Source organism: Macaca nemestrina, chromosome 6, assembly GCF_043159975.1.
Source record: "Macaca nemestrina isolate mMacNem1 chromosome 6, mMacNem.hap1, whole genome shotgun sequence".
Lineage (NCBI taxonomy): Eukaryota > Metazoa > Chordata > Mammalia > Primates > Cercopithecidae > Macaca > Macaca nemestrina.
The window spans coordinates 33,664,797-33,678,671 of record NC_092130.1 but is presented as its reverse complement, the minus strand read 5'-3'; the positions used below and the strand labels follow the sequence as shown (position 1 = coordinate 33,678,671).

General features: G+C 39.1%; 1 protein-coding gene across 1 annotated transcript in view; it reads right to left on the bottom strand.

Annotated features, from left to right (window-relative positions):
* Positions 1 to 13,875, bottom strand: part of LOC105466919 (protein phosphatase 2 regulatory subunit Bbeta) — a 111,950-nt gene that overhangs the window by 95,373 nt on the left and 2,702 nt on the right. Inside the window, 3 exon segments of the mRNA XM_071098254.1 lie at positions 6 to 118; positions 6,955 to 7,120; positions 9,942 to 10,039. Of these exon segments, the coding sequence (XP_070954355.1) occupies positions 6 to 118; positions 6,955 to 7,120; positions 9,942 to 10,039 (377 nt within the window).

The following is a 13,875-nucleotide window of genomic DNA, read 5'->3' as shown; positions in this document are numbered from 1 at the left end:
CTCACCCTCAGGGTTGTGATGGTGGCAGGATCTCGGAGCCGACCCTCCTCATCTTTCAGATTGTAGCCTTCTGGCCTCTTATCACGCTCGCTGACTTTCCACAGCTTCACAGTTTTATCTGCAGTGGGCAACCAGATTAAGTCAGAATTATAGTGAAAAGCAAGCTCATAAGGGAGTTTTCCTGGGGGCAGTGGGGAGAGGAAGAGGTAAAGTTGGAGAGAATTGCTACAGAAGCTGGCTCACGTAAAGGGTTGCCGTGCATAAATCCCTTGTCATTTGAAGGCAGAGCTCATATTTCAAAACAAAAACATACATTATGCTGGGACAAATGGATTTCCCTGACAATGGGCTCTTAAATCTATAGCGTATACCTTAATTTAGCTCATTCCATAAAAGCATTTATTGAACATTGAGTAACAAGAGTAGCGACATACACAGAGCTTACGATGTAACTAAGAATTTTACATGAAAAAGTTGTTTAACAGTCATAACTCTGGAAGTAGGTGCTATTATCTCTATTTTAGCATCTCACCTCACTGACACATCGTCCTTACCATGTCCTAAAAGGCCCTTCATGACCTGCCCTCTCCACTTTCTCCACCTTTCTGACCTCCCTGTCCACCCTCTCCCTGCTCACTCACTGGGCTCCTGCCACGTGGCTTCCCTACAGCTCCGGTACCCGCTCAGCTCACTAAGCCTTGGGGCCTTTGCACTTGCTGTGTCTTCTGCCAGGAAAGCCCTTTACCCTCTTTTTCATGTAATTCGCTTCTTTACTTTTCTCTTGCATTTGCATCCCAACCTTAGAGAGGCTTATGTAAAACCTACCTAAAAATGCTGTCCTCAGAACCAGTCTCTATCTCCTCTCTGCTGCTTTATTTTTCTTCATAATACTTTTTACTACCTGACAATCTGTTGATTATTTATCAAATAACTATCTGTCTTGTCTCACTAGAGTGTAAAATTGTTGAAGGTAGGGATTCTATCTCCCTTGTTCATCACTGTACCGCCAGCACCCAGAACAGTGCCTGGCACATAGTAGCTGCTCAACAAACATTAGTAGGGCAAATGAACAAATCTTATCTACCTACATAGTGCATATTTCTATCAATATTCAGGAAAATAAAATGGTAAGGAGATACATTGAAATGCTCCTTTCCTTTTGCTGCCTCTATGGAGTCTCCAGCTGGAAACTACCTTTCTCAGCTTTGTACTGCCCCAGCACTTTACACAACTTGATGACACCTGTCATTCTCCATAGCATTGAAACAGAGAACTCCTATCCCTACAGAACTTCCATGAGAACTCCCTTCCCTACGCATGTCATGCAGGCCAAGGAAATGAGTAAAAAGGGCTAAAGGATCTGTGGAGCTGGAATGGCATGCCCTACATGCAGGCTTTTAATTAATTAATTAATTTATTTTTTTTTAGACGGAGTCTCTCATTTTCACCTAGGCTGGAGTGCAGTGGTGCGATCTCAGCTCACTGCAAGCTCCGCCTCCCGGGTTCATGACATTCTCCTGCCTTAGCCTCCCAAGTAGCTGGGACTACAGTTGCCCGCCACCATGCCCGGCTAATTGTTTTGTATTTTCAGTAGAAACGGGGCTTCACCATGTTAGTCAGGATGGTCTTGATCTCCTGACATTGTGATCCACCCGCCTTGGCCTCCCAAAGTGCTGGGATTACAGGCGTGAGCCACCGCGCCTGGCCTAATTCAATTATTTAAGGAGACGAGATCAGGCAAACAAATCATGTCTGCCGGCCACATGCCTTAGTGGGCTTTCCTTATCAGATCCAGTGTACATTTTTTTATACTTGTTATAACATATCTTTTTGAAGGCAGAAACTTGGTTGCCTTATTTGTATCTTCCTCTGTCCTGCACAAGGTAGGGTTTGGAATTAGACAACCTTGGGCCCAATCCCCATTCTGATGCCAGTCACATGACCAAGGACGGGGATTCCCAGGCAGTGGGTACATAACCCTTCCTCCCTTCCTCCCTTCCCTCCCTCCTTCCTTCCTTCCCTTCCTCCCTTTTTTCCTTCCTTCTTTCTTTCCTTCCTTCCTTCTTTCATTCCTTCCTTCCCTTCTTCCTTCCCTTCCTCCCTCCCTTCCTCTCCCTTTTCTTCCCTTCCTCTCTTCTTCTTTTATTTTTAATTGAGATAGGGTCTCTGTTGCCTAGGCTGGAGTGCAGTGGTGTGATCATGGCTCACTGCAGTGTCGACTTCCTGGGCTCAGGTGATTCTCTCATCTCAGCCTCCAGAGTAGCTAGGACCACAGTCGCATGTCAATACGCCCAGCGAATTTTTGTATTTTTTATAGAGACGTCATTTTGTCGTGTTGCCTAGGCTGATCTCAAACTCCCAGGCTCAAGCAATCTGCCCACCTTTGCCTCCCAAAGTGCTAGGATTACAGGCATGAGCCACCACACCCAACCATAACTAGTATTTCTTAAGCAACAAATAGGATTGCCAGATTTAGCAAGTAAAAAAGTACAGAACACCCAGTTAAGTTTGAATTTCAGATAAGCAAAAAAAAAAAAAAAAAAAAAAAAAAATTAGTATGAGTATATCCCTCAGAGTTCAATCTTACAAAGAAAGATGGTGCCTTAGTTTCTTTATTTGTAAACTGGGGAAACAGTATCTTCCTGATGGGGCTCTGATGAGGATTAAATAAATCACAGCATGGAGAGTGTTTAACACAGTATTAGGCTTCTAATAATGGTCCACAAATGACAGCTTTTATTAGAATTAGCAAATTGGGCAACTATTCTGCCATAATAACATGTTGCTCTGACAGCTTTAGCTTCATCCCTCGACGATGTCAGCACATCCTATTTCTTCTCTGTAACACTGTCGGGGAAGAAAAGCCGTCCCTCTGGGAATTCCTTCCTCTTTTGCCCCTTGCTTCATTCCTCTACTTCTCCTCACCTGACTTTTCACCACCACCTCCCAATTCTCATGCCTTTGGGAGGACAGATCTTCTAAGTAGGAGATGTGGATCACAGTACCATTCGCCTTGAAGCTGCCAGAAACAAATGCCTTGTTCTTGGAGGTCTTAATGCACCACATTGTGAAGTGGGCTTTCAGCAGCAAATAAGTGCCCCATTTTCTTGTATCTGGGCATCACTTGGGCTGCTCATGTCTGACACACTGGCAAGGCTGCTAAGTGTATGATTTGTGCGCTCTGAATTGTGCAGTCACCCTGGCTTGTGCAGGAGCAAAAGGAGATCCTGCTGCATACCGAACTGCTTTTTAGGGTGAGAAAATGAACATGGGCCATATTTATACAGTCACGTGACTAGCTCTTGATCAGCTATGGCTTAGAACATCCCCACAATTTTAATAGCAAATTTTTTTTGTTGCGTGGATTTGGAATGTATCCTATCCCCTTTGCAAAGTTAACATTGTATATTTTTCTTATCATGAATGATAAATTGCTATACAGAGAAACAGAGAAATCATGCGTATAACGTAAAGAATAAAAATCACCAACAACTTCTCAGTCAGGGACGATGATCATTAACATTTTTCATAAATCCTTATAGTACTTTTTCTATGTACTTTGGGGGTAGAATCCAAATCTATAATATTGCCATACAGATTTTGTATTTTCTCATTTTATTTCCTTCTTTTTGTTATACAAGTGGTACATGGAATGGCTATTCAAATAATCATATTGGAGGAGGGGTGGGGGAAAAATAAAACAAAATAATAATAAAGGTAAAAAAAAACTCCCTTAATTCCACTAGAGATATCTATTACACAAATTTTGTGTTTTTTTATATTTATGTATACAATTATGTAACTGTTTTTAGTAAACATAATATGACATACTTAGTTTATAGTATGCATTTGCCTAATCATATTTATCTATACCAACATCTATCCCTGCAAATATACTTATAGGGATAGAATGTATTATGTATACTATAACATAGTATATATGATTTATAATAGTGAGAATTTGTTAACAGCTAAAGGACTAATAGTAGGAGGCTTACTAGTAAACTACAAAAGAATCATGTAAGGAAATACTATGTGGTCATTATGGTATTTTAGACTAACAATTGGGAAGATATTCCTGTTATTAAGTGTTATATTAATAAAAACCTGGTTACAAAAGAGTTTGCAGAATATATCATATTTCTGTTAAGAAACAAACAGATTTATTCATGTCTTTTTGCTTTTTTCTTTAAAAGACTTAACAGTTGTTCTCTCTGGATGGGAACACTTTTATTATTTTTGTTTTTCTGTATTTTTTTTTTTTACAATGAACATGTACTAGTGTCATAGTGAGAAAAACAAATTCAGTGTATCCCCCCTCTCATTATAGGTATTAAAGTAGAAAATGAGATAAAACAATGTGTTTTTATGTGGTAAATAATTTGAGGGTCTAGATTCACAATTGAATTGGTTTTATTTTTTATTGAAATTGTAAGGTTGAAAATATATTCTAGCAGAAAGTAAAATTGTTCCTAACTATAATAAGATAAGCAGTATATTTTCTTAGAGATAATTGAAGGTGAATTCAATGCAATTCCCCATGGTTGGGTTGCCTGGAGTCATTCTTGACTTTATTATCACACTATTTTTCTTGACTCAGTGTCTTGAAGCTTTGTGAATAAAAAAGTCTAAGGAACATGTGACTGTTAATATGAGTAATGACTTTTTCTTTCTTCTTGCGGGTTCTCTGGGTAGTTTATCATCACTTGTGGCAGCTTTTAAACACAATCTTATCATCTATCTTCATTTTCTCTTTTATACAGTAATTCCAATTGTCTTCCATTAATTTTTGCATGTTAACCTATTTGGCCTAAGGGGGATTCTCAACCTCAATATTAGTATAAAAAAGAAAATTACATAAGGACATGGGAATTTTTCCTAGAAGAATAATTTTGAGATGCTGTTGGCATATGAAACAGTATCCCAAATGGGAAGATAATATCCTTGTTAATCAAAAAACTATTTAAAAACTCAATTAACAGAATATTATGCTATATAATTAATCTTCATTGCATTTCACTGATTTTTTTCCCATCCCCCCCAACAAAGTAGTTAATAAGTCCTTGAGGTTTTTTTTTTTTGAGATGGAGTCTTGCTCTGTCGCCCAGGCTGGAGGGCAGTGGAGTGATCTTGGCTGACTTCAAGCCCTGCCTCCTGGATTCACGCCATTCTCCTGCCTCAGCTTCCCGAGTAGCTGGTACTACAGGTGCCCGCCACCACACCAGGCTAATTTTTTTTGTTTGTTTGTTTTTTTAGTAGGGATGGGGTTTCACCGTGTTAGCCAGGATGGCCTCGATCTCCTGATCTCGTGATCCGCCCACCTCGGCCTCCCAAAGTGCTGGGATTACAGGCATGAGCCACCGCGCCTGGCCAAGTCCTTGAGTTTTAAATGCAATAATCAATAGGCTAAATTTGATCATATAAAGTAAGTTAGCTATAGAAGACAATCAGACATTTTTCCTCTGCCTGAAGTAAGTCAAAATCATCATAAGTCTCTTTTATTCCGAGTAGTGTTGAATCTGCAAAGCCTGTTAGTGAAACTTAAATAGCAAAAGTAAAAGGAAAGAAATTGAAACAAATTTATGTGGTTTGGCTTCCAAGAAATCAGGATTGCAAAATGTAAACAGAAAAATAAATACAGTTATGAGAAAGAATCAAACTACCTGGAGTCTGGAAAAACAGATGAGTAGAGATCTGGTCATGAGGAGATGAGATATGCTTGGATAACCCTAAACCAGTTGCATCTGAATTGTAATTTTTTAGACTTCTATGCTGGCTTTATATTTGAGAGATTTGGCGTTCAAATGCATTAAATAACTTCCTCCTTTTTTCCATGACATTAATATGAGACTCATTGTAAAAACTTTACAAATTAAAATGACAAAAGGAACAAATTGGCAAGTTACCCATACTGCACAAAAATTAATCATGATGAACCTTATGTCGTTTTTCCTTCCAGTCTTTAAAAATATTCATGTATGTTTGATCACATTATTGACATTTTATTTTTTCACTTGAAATACGAACATTTCCCTTTCTTTTTAAATCCCTTGCTTCTTGCTTCTCGATTTAAATTAAAATGTATATTCCTCATAGATTCACATGTGAGATAAAATGAATCATTCTCCAACTCATGTTCTTGGGAGAGGGTGTTTAATTTTTAAATATGAATCCTTTTAATTGTTATGCTATTCAGTTAGCACCCTTTAACATGTGACTTTATGCCAAGTTGTTTTGAGCTTAGGTGGTTTCTTTTAGCAAGGATTTAAGAACCTGGAGGTTAGGTAATTCCACTGTATGAAGACTTACCCAGTGATTATGTAATTTGTCTCTCTATTCAATACCCAACATCCTCTCTCTCTGACCTATTTATGTCAACTCCTCTTCATCCAACAAATGGTGTTAAGTATGGAGGGAGATAGGGAAAGAAACCCTTTCTTGATTTTTTTTTTTTTGATAAAGTCCCTATCTCTTCTTGCCTTGTGCTCCTATCTTAGAACTTAATTTTTGTCAGAGAGACACACAGCCATCTGCTTTGCAGACCCTAAAATATATTCAGGGATTAATAACTTCTATTCAATATGCCAACCTCACAGAGACAACATGTTGAGTTTCCTGAAATGTATTCCCAGAATAACATTCAGTGAATCTTAAGACAGGAAGTCACATTCCAAAAACACCTGCAAATCATCTGCAATAGTTGCAAACTGCAGATAATGGGTCTCACATAATTGGGTCATAAATTTAATATTTTAAAAAACAATAGTTACTATTTAGTGAGGGCCTAATCTGGGTGTGCCAGGCACTGTGCTAAGCATCTTGCAAATGTTATTTCTAAGTTTTTCAACAGCCCACACGGTTCAAAGGAAAATTGAGGTTAAGAGAGATTGAAATATATAGTTTGGCCGACTGTATCACTGAAAATACCAAACAGGAAAAATCACTTCCACCTACCATTAGTAGACAGAAGAAAGTAAGCTGCATTCTGCTGGGGGAGCCATCTTATTTTATTGATTTTTTCTTCTATTTCTAAACTCTTCAGGTAATCGAACTCGGGTTCATGGCTCTGGAATGTGCTGTAAACATTGTATTCACCCCTACGATGAACCTGATTTTTACTCTGTAGGAAAGGAAAAAAATACACAAACGATTAAATCATAGTAGCCAACTGTAAAACTCGCCAACCCTCTCTTTTTTCTAGCAGTCATTGGGGGTGGGATGAGGGCAGGGCCACTAGCACCTCTGAAAAAAAAAATATAATTATACACATGAACTTCTGTACTATCATATAGTATATATAAATGCATACATAGAAATATATTAAAATAGAACAAAATTTTAAAATCAATATAAATAGAAGTTCTAATATTTTCTTTTTGCATCCTAACAGATGGTGCACTCACCCATCAGAGTGAGCCATCCCACAGTGGCATTCGTAAATACTTACATCGAGCCCTTAAAGAGACTACAAAGTTGTAGCATCTGTGACTTTCATTGGCCTTGTAAGATCTCATCTGATTCTCATGAAATCTCTGAGGTAGGCGGGGCAAGGAAATGGACAAAAGAGGCTCAGATATTAAATGACTTCCCCTAGGTCTCACAGCTCATAAGGAGCAGATTTGGGCATCAGATATGCCCCTGCTACTTTTTTCTGTTTTTCTTTCCAACATGAGTGACAAAGCAGACAGGAGCTCAGGGATGCTACCTGCATCATTAAGGAATGATGAGATTTTGCCTCTTGGCTTTCTTCTAGCACTGATTATGCAATGAGCAAACAGCAGGGACTACATACATGAGAGAATTAAACACAAGGGCAAGGGTCTGCAGAAACGGGAAGAAAAAGAAAAAAAAGGAAGAGAAGAGAAAAAACAGGATGTGAAAGAAAGAAGGAGAAGAAGAGGAAAGCGGAAAGGGAAGTTTTATTTCAGGTATTTTAGGTCCTTATTACCAAGAGCTTCGAGATGCAGGCTTTGAAAAACTCAAAAATTCAAATATGAGTCTTATTAAACGTTTGTTATAGAAGTTTGACTCTTAATAAAAGGGTTAATTTCCAACTGTGTATTTCTAGGTGGATATAAAATATCCAAACCCAAATCTCAACTTACTGACCAGCGAGAGTGCTGAACCCTGGGTGTGAAATGTATTTGTGCGGACTCTCTGGTTGTGTGCCTCCTAAGAATTCACTCCTGGAGTTCACCCACTGAAGTCAAAAGCAGGTCTGTCCTAGATGACGTCACATGGGTTTGTTTCTCAGATTTAGTGCTCATTTTAATCCCAAGACTGGCCACAAAGCTTAATGCTTAATTGCAGGTTCTTTATCCTCATTGACATTTATTTTTTTATTGAACAAAACTACCCTGCTTTAGAAAATGTGTCCCCCATCATTCCACTAATGAATCAGGCTTCCCAAATATTTCACTAAATTAAAATAGGTGAAACCTATAAATAGCTAACAGAAAATGTAGAGCAGAATATTACTGGCAACATGCTGCCTTGGGTAATTTATGCTAAATAGCTCCTCCGGTTCCTCTTTATCATCACTGCGAACCTAATTGGGTTTTTTTTTTTTTTTTTAAAGAAAAAGCTGGAAAAGGAGGTTTGAAAATCAGTGTTCAAAAGACTTTAAATGCTGACATACTTGGTACTATCCTGCTCATTTGCAGAGAGAGCCAGTCCACCTTAACAATACATTTATAAGAGTGTTGATTTGCTACCATCCAAATCAGACTGTCAAGTGTGTGTAGTATGTGCCAGACCAATTAGCACTAGGCAGCTCTGGAAAAGCAGGAAAAATTCCAGGTCACGAAGAGCTATTAGTTTCTACTTGCCAACCACATTTTCGTGTTTCCAGGGCCAATGGAATAGGCTGGTTGCCTGATTTAATGCTGAACACTTGAATTTATACGGAACCCCGAGGGATTACGATGCCCTTATAGAAATTAATTGCAAATAATGTGCAATTACCAAATATATCACCTCTAAATGAGGCTTTCCTTTTTTGAGGGGAGGTGTAACGCAAATGGCTTTGAGGCACAAAGCAGGCTTTAAATTGCTAGGGAAGTCTCTTGTGAAACCTTCCTCTCACACTGGGCCTCCCTCACGCTTCCTGAGTGCCCAGTGAATCTCAGAGGCAGGCAGTGGCAGATGGGAGAGTTACTAGAACACAGACTGGCCTGCTGGAAGCTCCAAGACCATGCCAGGGGAGGCCAAGGAAATCAAATTGGGCCATAATTCCATTCTGACAAACAGAAGCAGACACCAAAAAACTCAATTTATGTGAAAAAGAGAAACAATTCCTAGTGGAACCCATGTCTCAGGAAGAAATGGGTTTATGAGAGTCACTGGAAGTTAGAACTCCTGCTCAGAAATGGTCGTATATGTAGCACTGAGCTTCCGGAGCCTCTGTGTCACCTACAGTGATACTGTGATGTGTGTCATATGCTTTACTCAGATGCCAGTTTGTGGCCTTTAATCCCTTTGGTGAGGCGAGCTATCATTTTCTTCTCTTCTGTCCCAAGTTGTCCTCTTCACATCTGTTGGCAAATAAACCATGTTTTTTTTTTTTTTCCTCCTACATATTCTGGCAGCACCTGAAATCAAGGGAGACTGAATTTCAATGGCTCTATGACAGATCCCACTGAAAATGGAGGAGTTATGCTCAACAAGCACCCATGGAATGTTGCAGGTCAGGCTAGCAGTGAAGTTGTTTTGAAGGTGCAACATCCAGACTTAGAAAGATAAGGCCATGCCCAGAAAAGGCTCTCTTTTACAGGGCTTTTATGAGTCTGAATGTAGAACTCTTGATGTTAATGACTTTTTGGCAGTTTTTAGTTTTCGAGCAAAGCAGCAAGGTTAAGGGCGACACATAAGGATTAAAGAACAGTAGGAGGCCTCCTTTAAAAAGAGAAGAAAATGGGCATTTTGCATTCACCACCACTTACCTCCTGCTCTCGTTGAAATATTACAACCCGACCCCCCTTGTCCCCTGTCGCTAGTAATTCTCCCGTGTGGTTGAATTCTACCGTAGAGATAATGTCAGCTGCAAAGAAGAAGACAAAGGCAATTTAAGTAACTGCACACTTACTTTGAAAGGATAGATAATAGACATACTTTTCTGTGCATTTAAGGGCTTAGGGCTTTGTCTCTGCAGTGGAATTTACAAGGATATTATGTTCTGGGTTTTTAAATGCCACCAGAAGTGGCACTTGGGAAGTAAATTTCCTAGATGCCCACACTGACCTGTGGTCTCCTGGAACATCTGGAGAGAATAAAAGGGAAAAGCACATTTAGACCCTTTTTTAAGTAAGAGAAAATTAACTTCATGATGGCTGAAGGAAATGGTGATTTTCTTTGATGATTTCTACCAACCACACACCCTTCATGCACCCATAGCCTTTACACCAAGAATCTTCCCCACACAGGCTTCAGTTGTGGCTATTCAAATCAGTCCTGGGGGCTCTGATGAAGCAGGGTTAGGACGCTTGAAGCTCAGTCATGGAAAATGGAGGAACAGAACACAAAGAAATAATTGGGAAAACTCTGCCAGTCAATAATTCAAGGAAGGAACTGACGAATGCTCCAGCTTGGCCCGTGCCCCTTCTTTTTTTATGAGCCCAACGCATCCTTTGGAAGAGCATGCCTTATTTCAACCCCAGGAGAAGGGTGCTGAGAAAACAAGGTCACAGGGGCAGAGAAGTGAGGGCAATTTGTACTCTGTATTTCTAATCAGAGAAAATGCACAGGCACCAGGAACTCAGATCACAGATAATTGCTGACGGAATGCCAGCCTGCCAAGTCTTTCTTCCATGCTGGTTACCCCTGGAGGAACATGGACAGGTAAATTACCTATGATTGGATTTATTAGGGCTATTTTTAGAAAAATGTCAGAGGTTAATTCCCCCACAATTATTCCCCTGCAGGGCTCCAACAATTGCTACCAAGAGTGCAAATGAGTTATACAAAAAAAAAAAAAAAAAAAGAGGAGGGGGAATTATGACTATGGCCTTTGACAGGAACATTCTGAAGGTAATGTCTATGTAAGGAAAGCAAAGGGGAAACAGTGAGGTGGAAAACTAAGGCAATTACCCCTGAGTAATTCTGATCTCAAATCTTACTCTTATATCATCATTTCAGGATTTTCTTTGTATGCCTGATTTGTTCAGGTAAGTAGTGTAAAATTCTCCACTTCACATATAACTGTTCTTTTCCATGTATGAAAAGGCTCCTTATGGTTATTCATTGTGCAGAAGTTAACAAAAATAAGGTATAAACCTTGGTCACTTTCAAGCTAGACACATTTAAAAGAACAATTCTTGATTTCTTGTTTTGACTTCTTAGATGATTGACCTCATAGATAGCAAATTCAAAGCCCTACAGGGCCACAAAGTAACACAAGTGAACTAGAAAGACTACGTATGTCTCCTTTAAAGGGACAAGTGGCTATTTAGCTTAAGCTGATTGGGGCCATGATTGCCTGTATTGCCATGTATTGACTGATGTTTTGATTTTTTAAGTATATATAGGAAGCTGGAAATGAAGACTTTTATGCAAAAATCTCTTAAAGTTTATACATTGGCAAGTATTTTTTTCAATGCCATGAGAATGAAAAAATAATCATATCTGTGGGCTGCATATGATTTGTGGGTTATCAGTTTATGACTTCTAGTGTACAGAGTCTTCATTTGGAATAGGCTATCTCATTCCAATACTGATGCTCTTAACTAGAAATCTAGTTCATTTTCTCAAGAAGGCTCCTCCAGTGAATGCTACCCTTAAGGAAACACAAAATAAGCAATATGGTTACTAAGTTCCAGATGTAAGTTTAGAAGGTCCATTTATGTAACCAATGCCCATGAATTGAGAAGAAAGAAAGTCCAGCCAGTGAGAAAGTCAGACACCTCAAGTGAGTTATTTGACCACTTTCCTTTGTTATAGTTTGCCCATCTTAGCAAACCACTCCCATGTTTAGAGGAGAGAAGGCATCTACTTAACATTTGCAGTTGCCTCAGATTGCCCTGCTTGAAAGCACCAGTGCTAAGTTATGCTTCTAACACTAACCACTGCTTCTGACTTTTCAATGAGTGAAAAGTCAAAGGGTTATTCATGGGGCTTCCCAATTTGGGTAGAGCCTTAAGCAGGCATGGCTATTGCTTTTCACCTTGGTCTTTGGTCCGGTACAAAGGCTGGTCCAGTTCAAGGCTCTTGAACTGCTCAAATACTCACATTTCTCAGAAAGAAAGAGTAGCAGGAAATAATGAGAGGGTGGTGGGAACCAGGCCTGAGGTTTACAATGCTCAGCTCTTGTCTTAGAGCTATGTTCTAAGGTTCTGCTTACATGCAGTCTATGCCCTTTCACTGGACAGTGACTAATGCAGAACACTAGAGTTCTGGGTGGGCTGCAAGGGCCTTACAATGAGAACTAAAGATGGGCCTTTCCTTTTGGACAAGTTGGGTATCAGAAAAGAATTAAGTAGCTTTTTCCAACGTGAGCTCTTGGCTCAGTTGCCAAGAAGATGCTACTCCAAGGACAACAACACTTGCTTTCCCAGGGGATGACACATACATTTTCCTTCTTCCTAGACTCTGAAAATGTCTCTACTCTCACTTTAAGGTCCATGCAAGTCAAAACAAGGTGGGATTCAAGTGCAAGTCAAAGTCACATGATTTAAGCGAGTATTATTAGAATTCTGCATTGTGGAATATTAGGCATTGTCCCAGGTAATAAAAATATTTCCTTTGTTTTCCAAGTGTTATTATTCTTCAATGCTATGTCTCCCTCAAGAACCTTGTAAGAGAAAGGGTGATTTGCATGGCAGGATTCTGAAATTCCTTAGTCCTCTTGCAGAGACCTTACCTTTATTTTAATTCTACTAGCCAGCTGCTCTGTACATGAACCTGTTTATATCATGCTATTGTCTACTTCCCTTCAGAGAATATGCCATGGCAGCTCAGGTTAATACTTGTTTTGAACTTTCATGTTTCCTGACTCATTTGTCATTGTTAAGCCAGTAGGTATAACTGGAATACTTTACTGCCCCATCCATCTCTGCATATCTTCATCTATGACTGTTTAATAATTGATGCAAAACTCATGAATCACTCTACATTCCAATTTCAAGATACGGAAACTTCTGATACAAATACTCTTCTGTTTGCAGCATGCTCTTTGGTAAGGCATTTTAAACTGGAAAATATACTGCTCAAGACACAATAATTTTGAGATATGGAAATAGGATGTAGTAATAGTAAGGTAACAAGTTTAGAGATAATAACGTCATTTGAAATCATGATCAACAGAAATCAATTCATCGAGTTCAACACGGCTTTCACCTTTAAATTATAAGTTTATATGACAATTCCACATTTCATTAAATGTTCAGCCTAATCATGCTGTTGATCAAGAAACTATATGAGCATTTTTCCTCTGTTCTATATAGATGTGGATAAAGTACACATTGACTAAAAACAAAAGCCAGAAACAGCTAGAAAGGTCAAATGTAGTTAAGACAATTTTTAAAGGAAACCCTGGGTAGTGTGAAATTTGCCCGGCTCCACATCTATTTGTGCTGATTTAATTTCCACAAGATGGTGGCCTGGTAACCCCATTTCTAGCTCAATAGGCACTATTAAGGCTTTTTTTTTTTTTTTTAAATCAATCTCAGCATCCTACAAAAGTTCTAGACTGGTAATTTCATACATAAAGTATTATTTACCTGAATAATAGATATTGATTTAACAGTGATACTCATGTGAGGCTAATGATTGTGAGGCTTACAGAAACAGAGGAATCTCCTAGTTCATCCCTAGTCTCTTGCAGTATCATGCTAGGCTGAAGTCTATGCAATGCCAGAGAATTGAGTTGAGGCAGGCACCTGG